Below are 21,074 nucleotides of genomic sequence, written 5' to 3' on the forward strand. Positions count from 1 at the left end.
AAAAATCCAATTCTCTCCCTAATTAATTAATTAGGTAGAAGAGGGTAGGGTCCGTTACAACATGTTTGCTAGCACAGAGGAACTATGTGTTTTATTATATATATTTTCCTGTGTATTAGTTATTGTGTCTTGGCCAATGAGTGCTCAGTGGCAACCCTATTTCCTACTAGAATAGTGACCGCTATTCTCCAGTAGTCCAGGTCTACCTCTGTGCACACAATGTTAAGACGGCAGCAACGCAGTCATCGTTCATTTCCAACATCCCTTGACTATTGTTAACCCCTTATTCTACTGTTACATTTACTATCTGACCCTGAAGTTTTTCTCTGAAAATCATTTAACTGTCGTTGTTTCACAGAACATGACCTTTTCTCTGAAAATCATTTAACTTTAGTGTTATTCAACACGTAACATTCAAAGTTGTTTTCCTGTGGCTTGTCTGTTGGCATCATCTTCTGCAGGACTTGCACTTGTAAGCATACAGGTTATGCGATGTGCAAGAAATACAGGGTAACTATAATGTTCATGAAACATTTCAAAAACTCTGTGTAGGTAAATGGCTAAACATAATGTAACAAAATACATGAAAAGGCAAACTCTCACACGTTGTGCTCACAGGTTATTTCGGAAAATCGTCGACAGGGTCGCCAGCGACCATAGTTGCCATGTACGCCGTCTTGAGGATTCTGACCTGGAGCTACTCGAGTGACCATCGAGGTCGGCGTATTCGATGCTTTGTGAATTGTTTTTTTGTGGAGTTACATCAAGAGTGGCGTTTATACACTCCTGGAAATGGAAAAAAGAACACATTGACACCGGTGTGTCAGACCCACCATACTTGCTCCGGACACTGCGAGAGGGCTGTACAAGCAATGATCACACGCACGGCACAGCGGACACACCAGGAACCGCGGTGTTGGCCGTCGAATGGCGCTAGCTGCGCAGCATTTGTGCACCGCCGCCGTCAGTGTCAGCCAGTTTGCCGTGGCATACGGAGCTCCATCGTAGTCTTTAACACTGGTAGCATGCCGCGACAGCGTGGACGTGAACCGTATGTGCAGTTGACGGACTTTGAGCGAGGGCGTATAGTGGGCATGCGGGAGGCCGGGTGGACGTACCGCCGAATTGCTCAACACGTGGGGCGTGAGGTCTCCACAGTACATCGATGTTGTCGCCAGTGGTCGGCGGAAGGTGCACGTGCCCGTCGACCTGGGACCGGACCGCAGCGACGCACGGATGCACGCCAAGACCGTAGGATCCTACGCAGTGCCGTAGGGGACCGCACCGCCACTTCCCAGCAAATTAGGGACACTGTTGCTCCTGGGGTATCGGCGAGGACCATTCGCAACCGTCTCCATGAAGCTGGGCTACGGTCCCGCACACCGTTAGGCCGTCTTCCGCTCACGCCCCAACATCGTGCAGCCCACCTCCAGTGGTGTCGCGACAGGCGTGAATGGAGGGACGAATGGAGACGTGTCGTCTTCAGCGATGAGAGTCGCTTCTGCCTTGGTGACAATGATGGCCGTATGCGTGTTTGGCGCCGTGCAGGTGAGCGCCACAATCAGGACTGCATACGACCGAGGCACACAGGGCCAACACCCGGCATCATGGTGTGGGGAGCGATCTCCTACACTGGCCGTACACCACTGGTGATCGTCGAGGGGACACTGAATAGTGCACGGTACATCCAAACCGTCATCGAACCCATCGTTCTACCATTCCTAGACCGGCAAGGGAACTTGCTGTTCCAACAGGACAATGCACGTCCGCATGTATCCCGTGCCACCCAACGTGCTCTAGAAGGTGTAAGTCAACTACCCTGGCCAGCAAGATCTCCGGATCTGTCCCCCATTGAGCATGTTTGGGACTGGATGAAGCGTCGTCTCACGCGGTCTGCACGTCCAGCACGAACGCTGGTCCAACTGAGGCGCCAGGTGGAAATGGCATGGCAAGCCGTTCCACAGGACTACATCCAGCATCTCTACGATCGTCTCCATGGGAGAATAGCAGCCTGCATTGCTGCGAAAGGTGGATATACACTGTACTAGTGCCGACATTGTGCATGCTCTGTTGCCTGTGTCTATGTGCCTGTGGTTCTGTCAGTGTGATCATGTGATGTATCTGACCCCAGGAATGTGTCAATAAAGTTTCCCCTTCCTGGGACAATGAATTCACGGTGTTCTTATTTCAATTTCCAGGAGTGTATTATACCTCTGCCATAGAACTTCGACGGCGAGACACGCATCTTAGCAGCTATTCTTACGTCACTCGTGATATGCTGGCATGAATTTGGACAGAATTGGACCACAGATTAGGTGCGTGCCGTGTGGCGAAGGGTGGACATTTCGCAAAGAAAAAAACCTTTGGGAGTTTCTCTTTCATATATTGTAACATTTGTTAAATTCTTATCGGCCATTTACCAGTACCAGTCTTTTGAAATTACTCATTCTGATGATGGGACACGCCGAAAATTCGTTAAAAAATGTTTTAACAACAAGTGGACTCTTGTTACTAGCAACCTAAAGCTGTGACGAAACATATTCAGTTATAGTAAGTAACATCCAGGAGCGCGACGCTGAAGTTATTGTTAATAGAATGAGAATAGTATTGTTTTCTTTTTAACTTCGTTTCGTGAAGGAAACATGGTGTCTGGTTCAAACAGTCCAGAGTAACTTATTAAACGAACAGTAACTATTGTCAGGTTAAAAATTGTTGAAAATGGATAAATTTTGTGGAAATGGAAGCAGTTTTGGCGCATGTTTATTTCCTTAGCACATACTGTAATGATATGATATGACTACCTTATTACATATGTCTTTCCCTTCATAAAATTGTATGTTCGTATTATGTATTATGTCCAGGTCTCCCGAACGTTGACTTGCTGTAGAAGCTAGTTGCAGAACAATAAAATATTCTATCAGTTTTGTTGTGGTTATACTTAGGAACGTCATGTATTCATCCGCACAGTTGTTATAATTGAAAACCTTGTGGCAATTCAGCTTATTTAATCCCTTGCAGCTCTGCTAATCTGGCTCGGGTGTACCGTCAGTAGAAAGACCCCTAATATAAAAATCCCCGCCCCGGTTATAGCAACTGATCCAGCACATAAATTCTTAGTGTGGCAGTTAATTTGCATTTGATTGCCATTACTTACAGAAGTTCTACAGCAACAAAACTTACACCGCTCCAGATGATTACGATTCCAGTGAGTAATCCACCACAGGCAAAGAATAATTCTCTCTCCCTACACACGAGATATTCATAAAATGAAATTTAAATTTCGTTGTATTAGACCAAAGGCATCAATAAGTCACCACACGGACAAGCAAATACTCTCATCACGTAAAAGAAAAACAGGGAACTGCGGAAGAAACAAGTCTTGCCTGTACTATGAAAGCACCTTTACAGTCACTGCACTTTGCAGTATCTGACCAACTTCCTTTAACAAAACTTTCTTTAAGAAAATCAGTAGACTTTAAATTTAATAAAATTTTCGGGCCTGGAATAACTAAAATTATTATATGAGTCAGGAATGGGCACAGCGCAAAGACTGGCGCTAACAAATTATTGGAGTAGTGTCGTTTATCGCGGCGACAGCTTCGTGTGTATTCTTGGCTTTCGGGGTTATTGTTGTATTGCCGTCAATGCTCATGCCTCCTCCACCCAGGTACACTCCATCCCCTGGCGGGTTGAAATACTGCGTGACAGCTCTTTACTCAGCATGAAACAAATTTCCAAACCAATGAATTGGTTCAAATGGCTCTGAGCACTATGGTACTTTGAGGTCATCAGTCCCCTAGAACTTATAACTACTTAAACCGAAATAACCTAAGGACATCACACACTCCAATGCCCGAGTCGGGATTCGAACCTGCAACCGTAGCAGTCGCGTGGTTCCGGACTGAAGCACCTAGACCCGCTCGGCCATCGGGTCCAGCAAAAAATTAATGAAAAGTCTATCTTCGACTACCATCACTCAGCGAACATCTTTTCTGTCTTCATCCGGCGTTACTACTTAAAAGGATGAAACACAAAAGCGTATGTGCGGCTGACATACAGTGCGTGACCCAAAAGATATAGTCAGAAGCCAATCAAAATGTTGTTTACGTACACACCATCAATGGGTACGTAATTGGTTAGATTTGCAATTCTCTGCGACAGGTAGAACAGTTGTTAAGTGGATTAGTGGTGTTCGTGATTAGAGTTCTTACCAGGCCTGGTGGGGTATATAAGAGACCTGAACTTCGGCAGATATTTAATGACCACTGTAAAAGACACGGCATATCGTGTATTGGTTTGAGACAGTCTTATTGGCACCTGACAGCATTTGAAAGCAGCCTCGGTGTAGGCCTGCACTTAAAGGGCTAGTCGAAAGGTGCCGTATCCAGATTTGTGGAGCTTTCGGATGTGGCCGTGGCCCGTTGTTGGACTGCATGCCAATGTGAGGACAGGCGTACTCGAAGTCAAGGTTCAGAGGCGTACTCGAAGTCATGGTTCAGAGGCATACTCGAAGTCAAGGTTCAGAGGCGTACTCGAAGTCAAGGTTCAGAGGCGTACTCGAAGTCAAGGTTCAGAGGCGTACTCGACATCAAGGTTCAGAGGCGTACTCGAAGTCAAGGTTCAGAGGCGTACTCGAAGTCAAGTTTCAGAGGTGTACTCGAAGTCAAGGTTCAGAGGCGTACTCGAAGTCAAGGTTCAGAGGCGTACTCGAAGTCAAGGTTCAGAGGCGTACTCGAAGTCAAGGTTCAGAGGCGTACTCGAAGTCAAGGTTCAGAGGCGTACTCAAAGTCAAGGTTCAGAGGCGTACTCGAAGTCAAGGTTCAGAGGCGTACTCGAAGTCAAGGTTCAGAGGCGTACTCGAAGGCAAGGTTCAGAGGCGTACTCGAAGTCAAGGTTCAGAGGCGTACTCGAAGTCAAGGTTCAGAGGCGTACTCGAAGTCAAGGTTCAGAGGCATACTCGAAGTCAAGGTTCAGAGGCGTACTCGAAGCCAAGGTTCAGAGGCGTACTCGAAGTCAAGGTTCAGAGGCGTACTCGAAGTCAAGGTTCAGAGGCGTACTCGAAGTCAAGGTTCAGAGGCGTACTCAAAGTCAAGGTTCAGAGGCGTACTCGAAGTCAAGGTTCAGAGGCGTACTCAAAGTCAAGGTTCAGAGGTGTACTCGAAGTCAAGGTTCAGAGGCGTACTCGAAGTCAAGGTTCAGAGGCGTACTCGAAGTCAAGGTTCAGAGGCGTACTCGAAGTCAAGGTTCAGAGGCGTACTCGAAGTCAAGGTTCAGAGGCGTACTCGAAGCCAAGGTTCAGAGGCGTACTCGAAGCCAAGGTTCAGAGGCGTACTCGAAGTCAAGGTTCAGAGGCGTACTCGAAGTCAAGGTTCAGAGGCGTACTCGAAGTCAAGGTTCAGAGGCGTACTCGAAGCCAAGGTTCAGAGGCGTACTCGAAGTCAAGGTTCAGAGGCGTAATCGAAGTCAAGGTTCAGAGGCGTACTCGAAGCCAAGGTTCAGAGGCGTACTCGAAGTCAAGGTTCAGAGGCGTACTCGAAGTCAAGGTTCAGAGGCGTACTCGAAGTCAAGGTTCAGAGGCGTACTCGAAGTCAAGGTTCAGAGGCGTACTCGAAGTCAAGGTTCAGAGGCGTACTCAAAGTCAAGGTTCAGAGGCGTACTCGAAGTCAAGGTTCAGAGGCGTACTCGAAGTCAAGGTTCAGAGGCGTACTCGAAGTCATGGTTCAGAGGCATACTCGAAGTCAAGGTTCAGAGGCGTACTCGAAGTCAAGGTTCAGAGGCGTACTCGAAGTTAAGGTTCAGAGGCGTACTCGAAGTCAAGGTTCAGAGGCGTACTCGAAGTCAAGGTTCAGAGGCGTACTCGAAGTCAAGGTTCAGAGGCGTACTCGAAGTCAAGTTTCAGAGGTGTACTCGAAGTCAAGGTTCAGAGGCGTACTCGAAGTCAAGGTTCAGAGGCGTACTCGAAGTCAAGGTTCAGAGGCATACTTGAAGTCAAGGTTCAGAGGCGTACTCGAAGTCAAGGTTCAGAGGCGTACTCGAAGTCAAGGTTCAGAGGTGTACTTGAAGTCAAGGTTCAGAGGCGTACTCGAAGTCAAGGTTCAGAGGCGTACTCGAAGTCAAGGTTCAGAGGCATACTTGAAGTCAAGGTTCAGAGGTGTACTCGAAGTCAAGGTTCAGACTGCGTACGTCTGACCACCACAAGGAAGGATCGCTGTAGACCAGCAACATCCGTAAACCCTTCATGTCTGAGTCTCCCATCCAAAAACAAGTAATGGATTCCCTGTAGTATTGTGTCAGCCCACACCATCGGTTGGTGGCTAGCAGCAGCTGAACCAAGGAATTACCGTCCCGAGCATATGTCGCCGTCAACACCGCAATACAGTTGGCGGTGTCTGGACTGGTACTGTGACTGGCAAGCATGGACTGCTGATGAATGACGTCGCATTTGTGTTCAGCTGTGACTCGTGGTTCTGCATTACCAGTGGCAGCGTGTATGATCGCGACCTGAGGAAAGATCCCATTCCTCCTATGTTCTGAAGTGAAACAGTATCATTACTCCTGAAGTCATGCTGTGGGCAGCCTTTGGGTATGGATCGAGGTCACAAGCTGGTAGTTATTAAGGGAACTCTGATGGTGGAACTCTACGCCACCGACAGCTTGCGTCCTCATGCATTACTTCACGTGCGGCAGCATCTTCGTACCATTTTTCAACAGGACAATGCTTGTCATCTCACGGCATGTGCCGCTATGAACCTTCTGAGAGATATTCATACTCTGGATCTGCAGCTCTTGTCTGTCTTTCCGTATTTGCAGTTAAATTATAAGCTATAGATTTCGCCATTTTGCAAACACAGTTTTTTTTTCCTTTTAAACTAAACATGTTTCGTCACCTTTGTGCCATCATCAGTGGGTTTTGTTTATTGGAAACTGTAAAAGGTGAACATATTTTAGGTTGTAACTGATGCAACAAAGTTAAGCCTAAGGAAAGTTGTTGTTCCTTTTGCTTCTTACCATGATTTTACAATATATTGTTTTGCAGGACCAGTGTATAGTGACCTGCGCTTATCATCTGCAAAGTGAACGACGTAAATGTGAATTTCATCGACGAGTTAAAACATCTCTTGATTTTTAAAAAAACGTGAGTTTGGCTTCTCAAAATGTTTTGTATATATATTTGTTATTTTAATAACATCGACGAGTTAAAACTTCTCTTGATTTTTAAGAAAACGTGATTTTGGCGTGCCATATATTAGTTTCCAATAAACAAAACCATCTGATGATGACACGAAGGTACTGAAACATGTATGGGTAAAAAGAAAAAACTGTGTTTGCAAAAACGGGGGACCTATATCCTACAAGTCTGCGAGATGTTGAGTACTCACGTGGTCAGCCAGATTTATTCGCGACAGAACATACGTGAGAGCAGCTTCGACGGTAACTCTGTCCCAGGGCAAGTATCCAGGATATCAAGTGCCAGTCACAACAGCTGCAGGTCAGCTTGCCTCGGGAGAGCACAGAACGCCCTTACACCACCTTTCCAACCGAATCTAACATAGGCCAGAGGCAGTGCAACTTCATACTAATGTCAGCTCATGGTGCCAAGTTGTTTGTAAATCTGACACAATTTTATAATCACTGAAATAACATCGCATAGCTCCAACCTGCGACGTTTCACTTCGTTTTCTTCTCCCTTTCTGGGTGCTTAATTTCTTTTGTCGAGTAGTGTAGATGTCTTGCATCTGATGACGATTGGGGAAAATTGCGAGTGTCCCAATTGGATGTTGCGGCTGCCCGCAGCGCGGACAGCGACGACTTCTGCAAGTCGGTGGTGCTGGACTGCGGTGGCGAGGGCATCGCGGCGGGCGCGTCGCCGCTGGAGGCGCCGCTGCCGCCCCCGCAGCCCGCCCCCGCCGCCCGCGTGCCCGTCTCGCTCTGCCTCTGCATCGTCGTCGCGTACGTGTGCGCCGGCGCGCTGCTGTTCAACCGGCTGGAGAACTGGACCTTCCTGGAGGGCTCCTTCTTCTGCTTCACCAGCCTGGGCACCATCGGCTTCGGCGACCTGGTGCCGGGCGGGCTCGACGGCACCGCCCACCAGCAGCTCAGCGTCATCGCCAGCTCCGCCTACATCCTCGTCGGCATGGCGCTCGTCGCCATGTGCTTCAACCTCGTACAGGTGAGCTCATAAAGTGCTAATTCGAAATATAACAAAATTAAAAATATAAAGCTACGGAATTAATTTCTTGTGTGCATAAAGTCTTCTTGGCGTTGAGACCACGTTAAATCGGATTTAAAACTCGAGCTTTCGAATATTAACACCTTCTTCTTCGTCAGGAGATGACTGTCTACCCACCGAGCGAGGTGGCGCTGTGCTTAGCACAATGGACTCGCATTCGAGGGAGGACGATGGTTCAGACCCGCGTCCGACGATCCTGAGTTAAGTTTTCCATGATTTCCCTAAATCGCCACATGGAAATGCCCTTTGAAAGGGCGCAGTCGGTTTTCTTCCCCATTCTTCCCTAATCCGATGGGACTGATGACCTTGCTGTTTGGTGCCCCCCTCCCCCCCAAATCAACCAACCAACCAACAGGATTGAAGTCTGTTTTCTTTATGGAAGCGTTGAAGCTGGTCATTGGTCAGCTCATGTTGCTTGGCAGCTCATGTCTGTTGGCAGTGGCAAGCTTGAACGCCACTATAAAGGAAGCAGACGTCGCTCACGGCTGAGAGAGGACACCTGACTAAGAAGATGACGTTAATCTTCTAAAGCTTGAATTTTAACTCCCATTTGATGTCGTCTGAACACGCTGAAGACGTTGTACAATAATGCGGTGATTCTTTTTCAGCAGCAGCAAAAATGCTATAATTGTCTCAGGGAAATCGAGATGGCTTCCTTAGCCGTCTGTATTGGCCTGGTACCGGTGCAACTTTTCCGCTGCTGCCTAAAATGAATGATCACACGATACGCCACTATAGCAATGGGCTGCGCCGTTTTGTTTAGGCCCTCTAGCGGCGTGCTAGGGTACTGTTGTGAGCGGATTTCAGTGTGTACCAGGATTGCAAACATGTACCTTCAAATAAACAAAAGTTAATTAATCAGCTTTATTTTACGAGGTGATAATTAAAACATTCTGATTACATTTGAAATTGATTTGTTTTATGAAATAAAATGTATTAAGGACAGTAGAAGTGTAAGAGCAATATCAATGTGTGAAGTATTTTGAGGAAGAAAATGTTTACAAAAATCAGTATGCATTCCACGAACAGAGAACTTGGCAAAACCGATCTCTCTATTCCACCATGAAATCCGAAGCGCAGTAGATATCGTTACCCAGCCTTAAGCTGTGTTCCTTGGCTTCATGAAGGCGTTCTATGCAGTTCTGTCCATCTGACCTGATTTGAGATTGTATGCATCATTTTTTTGCAGACAGAGCTCAACGCGTCGTTCTTTGTAGAACAAAATCCACAGATGGAATCTCGCCATAGTATATATGAGTATTATTGTAGATAACGTTGGAGACTCCCTGAGGCAATTGGCGGATGACTGCAACGTTTGTATACTGTAGAGAAATACAAGAAGACCTGCGCAGAATCGATGATTGGAGCAGGGGGTGGTAACTGAATATGAACGAAAAGGAATGCAACCCATTGTGCAGGAATAGGCGAAACTACACTACTCTTCTACTACACCGTTGTCGACAAATCGTTGGAAATAATCCCAGGAAAAGTCGAACAAAATGTTACTTCCTTCTGTATAAATCTGCCTAAATGAGCAAGACAAAATTCAAAGAAATTAGAGCTCATCATACAGAGATTTAAAGACAATCACAGTCATTTCCGCCCACCGCCCCCCGGCGCCATTCCTTCGGAGGGTGGTACGAAGACAGTAGTACCAGATGGCTTGCCGAATATAAACGTGAACGTAGGTGTAGATGAACCACTGCAGCAAAGAAATACCAGCCTTTTTTACACTTTTATTATATAAGAAAAGGGACACTACACCATTTGAACCAAAGGGGTTATCATCAGACGCGGTTGTTTTAATTTTTGTAATCTGAATTATTCTGCTCACAAGATGTCGGCTGTTTCTGAGTGTGCAAAAAGTTTCTTTGGGTGGCAGTGCTGTCGGAAATCTGTCGACCGTTGTTGAAGAGCTTAATACTCCTCGAAATAATTAGCAAGACTGAACACTTTTCCGAACTTCAGAGACATAAACTGTATAAGGCAAAACATTACACAAACACTGCCACATGGATATTCGCATACAAACATGGCGTCCACTGTGATGATCGTGTCAGTTCGAACCTCATAACAGCTCTATTTTTTAACGAAATGGATGCAGATTTCTAGACCTGTTTTACCGTGTGGAGATTTGTAGAACTCCTCATGATAGGTCAGCGGTGCACTGTACAAAGGAAGCAGCTACTCGGGTAGCAGAGTGAATATGAGAGTTTTTTAGGCTAGGCAGTAGTATGAGGCTAGGAAAGTGCTTCTGTTAGATAGAGCAGATAATCAGTTATCAACTTCTCACTTAGACAGTGAGTTGGCATCAGTTAGTACCAGTAAGGTGAATGTAGACGAATTATGGGCAAAGTTTAAGCAGGCAAAGTTTAAGCAGACAGCAAATCGTAATCTCGAAATTTATATGCCTAGTAAGTGGATAAAGGATGGATGGTTTCACAACGAAATTCGACGGATACTGAGGGAGCAGAGGCTATTGCACTCTCGGTTCAAAAGGGAACGCATAAATGACGACAAGCAAAGGTTAGAAGAGGTTCGTGCGTCTGTGAAAAGATCTATACTCGAAGAGAACCCGAGAAAATTCTGCTCGTATGTAAAATCGCTAAGCGAGTCTACGGCTTCCATTCAGTTCCTCGTTGACCAGCCTCGTGCGGCAGTTGAAGATCGCAAAACGAAAGCTGACGTTTTAAATTCCACTTTCAGGAAAATCATACAAACATACCATTATTTGACCATCGGACAGACTCCCATATTGGCGACATAGTAATAAGCATACCTGACGTAGAGAAACAACTGACAGATTTGAAAGCAAATAAATCACCGTGTCCTGATGGAATCCCCGTTCGATCTTACAAAGAGTACTCTACGGTATTGGTCCCTTACCTAGCTTGCATTTGTCGTGAATCTCTCACCCAGCGCAAACCACCAAGCGACAGCAAATAAGCGCAGGGGACTCCTGTATATAAGAAAGGTAAAAGAACAGGCCCGCAAAATTAGAGACCAATATCCCTAACTTCTGTTTGCTGCAGAATCCTTGAGCGTATTCTCAGTTCGAATATAATAAATTTTCTTGAGACTGAGAAACTTATGTGCATGAATCAGTGTGATTTTAGAAAGCATCGCTCATGCGAAATTCAGATTGCCCTTTTGTCACATGATATACGGAGAACTATGGATGAAGAGCAACAGGCAGATTCCATATTTCTAGATTTCCGGAAAGCGTATGACACGTTGCGCCATTGCAGGCACGAAGGTACGAGCATATGGAATAAGTTCACAGATATGTGACTGGCTCGAAGACTTCTTAAATAATAGAACCCAGTATGTAGCCCTTAACGGCGAGTTCATCAGAGATATATCGTCAGCGGTGCCCCAAGGAAGTGTGACAGGACCCGTGTTGTTCTCTGCATACGTAAACGCTGACAGGGTGGTCAGCATTCTGCGGTTGTTTGATGATGCACGGTAAGGTGTCGAAGTTGAGTGGCTGTAGAGGATACAAGACGACTTAGACAAAATTTCCAGTTGCTATGATGTATAGCAGCTACCCCTAAATGTGGAAAAATGTAAATTAATGCGGATGATCAGGAAGGTCAAACCTGTATTGTTCGGGTACAGTATTACTAGTGTCATGCTTGACACAGTCAAGTCGTTTAAGTATCCGGGGTTAACGTTGCAAAGCGATATGTGGTGGGACGAGCATGTGAAAACCGTGGTAGGGAAGGCGAGTCGTTCGGTTTATTAGGAGAATTTTAGGAAAGACTGATTCACCTGTAAAGGAGACCTTTCCTTGAGTACTGCTCGAGTGTTTGGGGTCCGTATCAGGTTGGATTGTAGGAAGACATCGAACCAATTCAGAGGCGGGCTGCTAGATTTGTTACCGGTAGGTTCGAACGACATGTAAGTGTTACGGAGATACTTCAGGAACTCCATTGGAGGTAAGACGATATTCGGGAAACACTATTGAGAAAATTTTGAGAACCGGCATTTGAAGCTGACTGGCGAACGATCGTACTGCCGCCAACGTACACTGCGCATAAGGACCACGAAGATAAGTTACGAGAAATTACGGCTCATACGGGGGCATACAGACAGTCGTTTTTCCCTCGCTCTATTTGCCAGTGGAACGAAGGAAATGACAAATAGTGGTACAGGGTACCGTCCGCCAGATACCGTACGTGGCTTGTGGAATGTCTATGTAGACGGGTTCCCGGGTTCGATTCCCGGCGGGGTCAGGGATTTTCTTTGCCTCGTGATGACTGGGTGTTGTGTGCTGTCCTTAGGTTAGTTAGGTTTAAGTAGTCCTAAGTTCTAGGGGACTGATGACCATAGATGTTAAGTCCCATAGTGCTCAGAGCCATTTTTGTCTATGTAGATGTAGATGTAGTAAGTAACATTATTAAAGGTGGCTACTTGATGCTTAGACTGGCAATGGCAAGGAAAGCGTTTCTGAAGAAGAGAAATTTGTTAACATCGAGTATAGATTTAAGTGTCAGGAAGTCGTTTCTGAAAGTATTTGTATGGAGTGTAGCCATGTATGGAAGTGAAACATGGACGATAACTACTTTGGACAAGAAGAGAATAGAAGCTTTCGAAATGTGGTGCTACAGAAGAATGCTGAAGATAAGGTGGGTAGATCACGTAACTAATGAGGAGGTATTGAATAGGATTGGGGAGAAGAGAAGTTTGTGGCACAACTTGACTAGAAGAAGGGATCGGTTGGTAGGACATGCTTTGAGGCATCAAGGGATCACAAATTTAGCATTGGAGGGCACCGTGGAGGGTAAAAATCGTAGAGGGAGACCAAGAGATGCATACACTAAGCAAATTCAGAAGGATGTAGGTTGCAGTAGGTACTGGGAGATGAAGAAGCTTGCACAGGATAGAGTAGCATGGAGAGCTGCATCAAACCAGTCTCAGGACTGAAGACCACAACAACAACAACTTGATGCTATGTTTCCATGTTTCTTTAAATTAACCGGTATCTACATTGCGTCCGCCAGATCTTCTTGGTATCAATTACAGCAATCTGGCAGAAAGGGAACACCCCTCCCACCGAAGTAGTTGGTGTTATGATGTGGCCTGCTTGCACGCAGAAACCATACAGATTCCTCACATGATCAAATACCGTTGGGCAACAGCTGTGACAAAAATAGATCACAAGACAGATTAACAACAGTTTCCAATACCGATACTGTTTATTGATACAAGTTCTACAATACTTGACTAGATCATGGAGATTGTACCATGGCAATATCATTTACACTGATCTGTGAACGATGAGTAAAATTCTCTAGTATTTGGCGTTATGTCAAGCAGGCATGACAGCAGACAGATTTAGAGACATTTTTATAGGAGGAGGATGATAGATCGGTATAAGCCACAAAAATTGTAATAGAGATGCTCAAGGAACGTAAATGGGAACGTTTGAAAGCATGGCAGCCGTATTGGGTAAATTTAGAGAACAGGTATGCAGGCAGACAGCGCTACAATTCTACTGCCTCCATCTTATTTATGGTCTCTAAATCATGACAGTAAGGTCAGAGGCATCAGGATGCTGACCGAGGCGTGTACCATCATTTAGTTCACGAATGGATCAGGGTGTAAAATAACTAATATTGATACCAATTACCCTACGTCGTGAATTAAACTGTGGCTTTCAGTGTGTACAAGGCGTTTCAAAGTCTTTGTGACAAACGTCTAGAGGCGATAGATCACAACTTTTGTTGGAGACACGTTCACTGACCTTCCTAGGAAAGTGTCTCTAAGTCTGTCTGCTGTCATGCCTACTTGATAGAGCGCAAGAGCTCTTTTAAAACTGATCGTCCTAGTATTCGTATACGATTTTCCTTAAAAGATACACTGCACGCGATCGTGTCTTGCTCGTTAATCGAAGATGTACAATGAGTAAAGGGTTTCTGGAACCTTGGAATCTGTCCAATCACCTGCTTGTGCGATGTGCAGAATATCGTGTGCAGTTCAGTTTCAAATCTACTCTAGGGTTCTAGATCACAAAGGCATTGATGATGATAATGCTTTGTGGGGTGCTCAACATCGTGGTCATCAGCGCCCGGCAAAGACGTTGACCATATTGCTATGTAACATCGTGCACACATGCTTCTACCCTTTTTTGCCAGCAGTAATGATTACACTCTTTTCAGATCATGCGGCACTATTTGCTGCATGAGGAATTTTCGATAAAAATGTGCTTGCAAAGGGCCTAATTCCGCAGCGTGTTGGCCGGCCGGAGTGGCCGAGCGGTTGTAGGCGCTACAGTCTGGAACCGCGCGACCGCTACTGTCGCAGGTTCGAATCCTGCCTGGGGAATGGATGTGTGCGATGTCCTTAGGTTAGTTAGGTTTAAGTAGTTCTAAGTTGTAGAGGACTGAAGACCTGAGAAGTTAAGTCCTATAGTGCTCAGAGTCATTTTTGAACCGCAGGATGTTGTTGTTTTGATGTCCAGTCCGAAAACTCGCTTGCCGCAGTTCTCCATGTTACTCTATCCTGTGCAAGCCTCTTCATCTTCGAGTAACTACCGCAACCTATGTCTTTCTTAATCTGCTTATTGTATTCATCTCTTGGTCTTACGACTTTTATCCACCACGCTTTCCTCCAGTACTAAGTTGGTGATCTCTTGATGTCTCAAAATGCGTCCTACCAAGTGATCCCTCCTTCTTGTCGGTGTGTGCCACAAGTTTCTTTTCTCCCCAGTTCTGTTCAGAACCTCTTCGTTAGTTACGTGACCTACCCATCTAAATTTAAGCATTATTCTGTAGCAATACATTTCAAGAGTTTCTAATCTCTTCTTGTCTAAACCGTTTTTCGTCCATGTTTCACTTTCATACATGGCTACACTCCATACAAATACTTTCAGAAAAGAATTCCTGACACTTAAATCAATACTCGATGTTAACAAATTTCTCTTCTTCAGAAACGCTTTCCTTGCCATTGCCAGCCTACATTTTATATCCTCTCTACTTCGACCATCATCAGTTATTTTGCTCCCCAAATAGCAAAAGTCATGTACTACTTTAAGTGTCTCATTTCCTAATCTAGTTCCCTCGGCATAGTCTGATTTAATTCGATTACATTCCATTATCCTCGTTTTGCTTCTGTTGATGTTCATCTTATATTCTACATTCAAGACACTGTCCATTCCGTTCAATTGCCCTTCCAACTTCTTTGCTATCTCTGACAGAATTTCTTCGGAAATCTCAAAATTTTTATTTCTTCTGCCTGGACTTTAATTCTTACTGCAATTTTTTTCTTTTCTTTCCTTTACTGCTTGCTCAATATACATACAGAGTGAATAACATCGGGAATAGGCTACAACCCTGTGTCACTCCATTCTCAATAACTGCTTACTTTTCATGCCCCTCCCCTCGACTTTAATAACTGCCATCTGGTTTCTGTGCAAACTGTAAATAGCCCTTCGCTCCCTGTATTTCACTCCTGCCTCCGTTAGAATTAGAAAGAAAGTATTCCAGTCAACACTGTCAAAATCTTTCTCTAAGTCTCCAAAATTTAGGGTCAATATTGCCTCGCGTGTTCCTACACTACTCCGGAATCCAAACTGATCTTCCCCGAAGTCGGCTTGTATCAGCTTTTCCCTCCTTCTGTAAAGAATTGGTGTTAGTATTTTGCAACCGTACCTTATTAAACTGATAGTTCTGTAATTTCCACACCTGTCAGCACCTGCTTTCTTTGGAATTGGAATTATTATATTCTTCTTGAGGTCTGAGGGTACTTCGCCCGTCTCATACATTTCGCTGACCAGATGGAAGAGGTTTGATATGGCTGGGCTTTTCCAAGGATCTCAATAGTTTTATTAACGAAATGTTGTCTACTCCCGGGGCCTTGTTTCGATTTGGGTCTTTCAGAGCTCTATCCATAATATTGCCCTCAAGTACATCTTCCTTGTACAGACCCTCTATATACTCCTTCCACCATCCTGCTTTCTCTTCTTTGCTTAGGACTGGTTTTCCATCTGAGCTATTAGTGTTCATACAGGTGGTTCCCTCTTCTCCAAAGATCTCTATAATTTTTCCATAGGCGGCATCTATCTTTTCCCTAGTAAAATATGCTTCTAAATCCTTACATTTGTCCTCTAGCCATTCCCGCTTAGCCATTACGCACTTCCTAATTTTTCTATAGGTGGTATCTATCTTTCCCCTAGTAATATATGCTTTTAAATCCCTACATTTGTCCACTAGCAATTCCCGCTTACCCATTTTGCACTTCCTGTCAATCCCATTTTTTAAACGTTTGTATTCCTTTTCGCCTGCTTCATCTACTGCATTTTTATCTTTTCTCCTTCATCAGTTAAATTAAATATCACTTGTGTTACCCAAGGATTTCTCCTAGCCCTCGTCTTTTTACCTACTTGTTCCGCTGCTGCCCTCACTATTTCAATTCTCAAAGCTACCCATTCTTCTTCTACTGTATTCCTTTCCCCTGTTCGTGTCAATCCTTCTCTAATGCTCCCTCTAAAAGTCAACAAAACCTCTGGTTCTATCAGTTTATCCAGGTCCCATCTCCTTAAGTTCCTACGTTTTTGCAGTTTCTTCACTCTTAAACTGCAGGTCATAACCAATAAATTGTGGTCAGAGTCCACATCTGCCCCTGGAATGTCTTACAATTTAAAACCTTCTTCGAAAGTCTCCGTCTTATCAGTATGTAATCAATCTGAAACATTCCGGTGTCTCCAGGTCTCTTCCAAGCATACAACCTACTTTCGTGATTCTTAAACCAAGTGTTAGCTGTGATTAAACTATGCTCAGTGCAAAATTCGACGAGACTGCTTTCTTCTTCATTCCTTTCCCACAGTCCAGATTCACTTCCTATTTTTCATACTATACCTTTTCCTACTATCGAATTCCAGTCCCCCATAGTTACTAAATTTTCGTTTCTCTTAACTATCTGAATAATTTATTTTATTTCATCATACACATCCTCAATCTCTTCATCATCTCCGGAGCTAGTTGACATATGACCTTGTGTTACTATGGTGCGTGTGGGTTTCGTGTTTGTCTTGGCTACAACAATGCGTTCACTATGTTATTCATAATAACTAAACCGCGTCCCTGTTATCTTATTCATTATTAAACGTACTCCTGCACGACTCCTATTTGATTTTGTATTTATAACGCTGCATTCACCTGACAAGAAGGCTTGTTCCTCCTGTCAGCGAACTTCACTAACTCCCACTATACCTAACTTTAACCTAACCATTTCCCTTTTTAAATTTTCTAACATACCTTCTGGATTAAGGGCTCTGACATTGCATGCTCAGATCCTTAGAATGCCAATTTTGTTTCTCCTGATAACATCTTCCTGCGTAGTCCCCGCCGGAAATCGGAATGAGAGATTATTTTACCTCCGATATATTTTACTCAAGTGGATGCCATCATCATTTAACCATACAGGAGAGCTGCATGTATTCGGAAAAAATTACGGCTGTAGTTTCCCCCTTGCTTTCAGCTGTTCGCTGTACAAGAACAGCAAGGCAGTTTTGATTGATGTTAGAAACACAGATCAGTCATTCATCCAGACTTTCGCCCCTGCAACTAATGAAGAGGCTGTTGACCCTCTTCAGGAACCACACGTTTGTCTGGCATCTCAATAGATACCCCTCCGCTCTTTGGTTGCATGTACCTTACAGGTACCTGTGTCACTGAAGCACGCAAACTCCCCCCCCCCCTCCACCAACGTCAAGGTCCTCGGTTCATGCGTATCCAGTGTAAAATTTAGTATGAAGTCCGTCAAGCCTGCCTTGCCCGATTTTTTAAAGAGTACCATGGTTTTTCATTTCTATATATCCCAATTTATGAGTTGAGTGTGAGAATCAAACATTGATATGGTGGGTTTTTCATGCACGAACATATCTTTCGTTTTAATATTTTTGTTTTCTGTTCGCTGGCTTCAGTTTCATCGCCAGACTAATGCTCGAGTGATTAGATGGAAGGTTTTGCTCCGCTCATTGACTTTACGTGTGACTGTACACGTGGTAGTTGGTAATGGCCCTCCGGCTAAAATCTGAAAGAAATAGTGACATAAGATCACGATGCTGGCTCGGAGTTGCGCTATAATTTCGGGCGTATTGTGGGACCGTTTGTCTTCGAGGAAGTATTCGCAAAAGGTTACTGTCCGGGCAACGGGGTGGTTACATTTAGCTATCTTTACGACGCTCTGGAAATATGTTCGTGAGTACACGAAGCCCAATTCTATGAGGATCGTTTGAGAAGTCTGGTAAATTTCTATGAAATTGCGGGAATTTTCGTAAAGCCTCAATATGTTCATTCTTGTGCGCTAGTGAGCAAGTAAAAAGCTGATGCGTCAGGCAGTTAGCTCTTGATAGCCATCTGAATTGGTCATTGGAGTTGGCGCTGCTAGACACGCATATAAGACGAGTTCCATGCTTATAGTAAGCCTTTTGCATTTGAGGGTTGGAAATGTGGACAGGGCAAAACAGAACTGAATAAATCTCATGTAAATGTTGCAGTAGCACTCGAGACTATTTTTGAATAAATGAATTTAAACGTGCAACTTCATGTTTTTGCTGCTTAATGACTTCTCCATTAAATTTCGTGAGTGCAGCTGCATAATTTCTTCTTCTTCTTCTTCTAATATTTCGGCTGCATTTGGTTCAGCCATCTTCAGAGTGAGCCGCAATATTAAAAGAAGGAGGAATTATGCGGTTGCACACCGGAAATTTAATGAAATTTGAACTTGCCCGTAGAAATACTAAGGAAGAAAGAAAATATTCCTTCCTCGCCTCCCCTGTTAGGGTAATTATAATTGAAACCGCTAAAAAGTCAATCATAACGCAATCCATCAGCGCTAAGTGGAAGAGAGAGCAAGGTAGTTCAAACTGTAGGGCGCATTTCGGCACTTACTGCCATTCTGTCACGTCTTCCGGGCGTCCCTGATTCTATCCAATTAACTGCCACGTACCACTTCACTGTCACGATCAATGACAACGGTAGTTGGTCTCAGACTGTCCCTACTGCAATCCGAGGGAGATAATTAGCATTTTGTCACTGTTCGGGCTTTACTGATGCATACGTTGCAAATGCACTACTCTGCTTTGCCTTCGGATCATATGGCGGGAATCCTCCAATATTTCATCGATACCAGTGTTCGACATCTTCAGGTGGTGGTAAATGGTGTTGCCACCACTACGCGTAGGCAGGAAGACGCTCTCGCATTTGGAGGAAATCGGCGCTCATGGTGCCCCCCACCTGGAGACGCATGAAGGCCCCCCACGCATGCGTTGTAGACAAGCACTGTGCTGCCGGACGCTCCTGTGATTAAAAACTGAATTATACACTGAGGCGCCAAAGAAACTGATATAGGCATACGTATTCAAATACAGAGATATGTAAACAGGCAGAATCGGCATTGCAGTCGGAAACGCCTGTATAAGACAACAAGTGTCTGGCACTGTTGTTAGATTGGTTATCAAGATTTAAGTGAGTTTGAACGTGGTGTTACAGTCGGGGCACGAGTGATGAACGCAGCATCTCAGAGGTAGCTACGAAGTAGGGATTTTCCCGTTCGACAATTTCACGACTGTACCGTGAATATCAGGAATTCGGTAAAACATCAGATCTCCGACATCCCTACGGCCGGAAAAAGATCCAGCAAGAACGGGATCAACGACGGCTGAAGAGAATCGTTCAACGTTACAGAAGTGTAACCGTTCCACAAATTGCTGCAGATTTCAGTGCTGGACCATCAACAAGTGTCAGCGTGCGAACCATTAAACGAAACGTCTTTGATCTGGGCTTTCGGAGCCTAAGGCCCACTCGTGTACCCTTGATGACTGCACGACACAAAACTTTACGCCTCACCTGGGCCCTTCAACACTGACACTGGACTGCTGATAACTGGAAACATGTTGCCTGGAAGGACTTATCGAACGGATGGACGTGTACTGGTCTAGAAACAACATCATGAGTCCATGGACCCTGCAAGTCAACAGGGGACTGTTCAAGCTGGCGCAGGCTCCTTAATGGTGTGGGGCGTGTAGTTGGAGTGATCTGGGAGCCCTAATACGTCCAGGTACGACTCTGACAATTGACACGTACGTAAGCATCATGTCTGATCACCTCCATCCATTCATGTCCATTGTGCATTCGAAGGACTTGGGCAATTCCAGCAGGACAATGCAACGCCCTACGCGTCCAGAATTGCTACGGAGTGACTCCAGGAACACTCTTCTGAGTTTAAACACTTCCGCTGGCCACATCCCCTCGTATTCTTACGGATTTATGGACAGCCCTGCAGTATTTATGGTGTCAATTCCGTCCAGCACTGCTTCAGACATTAGTCGAGTCCGTGCCATGTCGCGTTGCGGCACTTCTGCGTGCTCGTGGGGGCCCTAAACGATATTAGGCAGGTGTACCAGTCTCTTTTGCTCTTCAGTGTATCTCAGCAGTGCGCTGGATCGACTCATAAATCGGAAGTTCTTGTTTCTTCTTCTTTAATGGCGGCGCTTAATGGAAAACATGCATCCCTGTTGATAAGACTGTCCGGCGTAAAAATGTGTATGGCCTCCTTAAGAACACAGTCCAAACAAGATGAAGCTGAGCATAAATCTTCAGTCTTCTCGTAAAACATGTGGTGCCACCTGTCCAGGCAATGATTGGCTACCGCTGATTTATCAGGTTTGCCCAGGCGTGTATGACGCTGGTGTTCAATACAACTTCTTGCTCGGTTCCGCATGAATGCCCAATATAAGATTTCCCAATTTGGCATATATACGTTTCCTAAGGGCAAGATCGTCTTTGACCGAAAACAACAAATTCCTCAGTTTTGCCGGTGGCCAGAAAATACACTTCAT

At 45.0% G+C, this 21,074-nt stretch overlaps 1 protein-coding gene across 1 annotated transcript in view; it reads left to right on the top strand.

Annotated features, from left to right (window-relative positions):
* Positions 1-21,074, top strand: part of LOC126204068 (potassium channel subfamily K member 16-like) — a 366,558-nt gene that overhangs the window by 311,568 nt on the left and 33,916 nt on the right. Inside the window, exon 5 of the mRNA XM_049938489.1 lies at positions 7,795-8,170. Coding sequence (XP_049794446.1) covers positions 7,795-8,170 — 376 coding nt within the window. The remainder of the gene's footprint in view (positions 1-7,794; positions 8,171-21,074) is intronic.

This window comes from Schistocerca nitens, chromosome 9, assembly GCF_023898315.1.
Source record: "Schistocerca nitens isolate TAMUIC-IGC-003100 chromosome 9, iqSchNite1.1, whole genome shotgun sequence".
In the NCBI taxonomy this organism is placed as follows: domain Eukaryota; kingdom Metazoa; phylum Arthropoda; class Insecta; order Orthoptera; family Acrididae; genus Schistocerca; species Schistocerca nitens.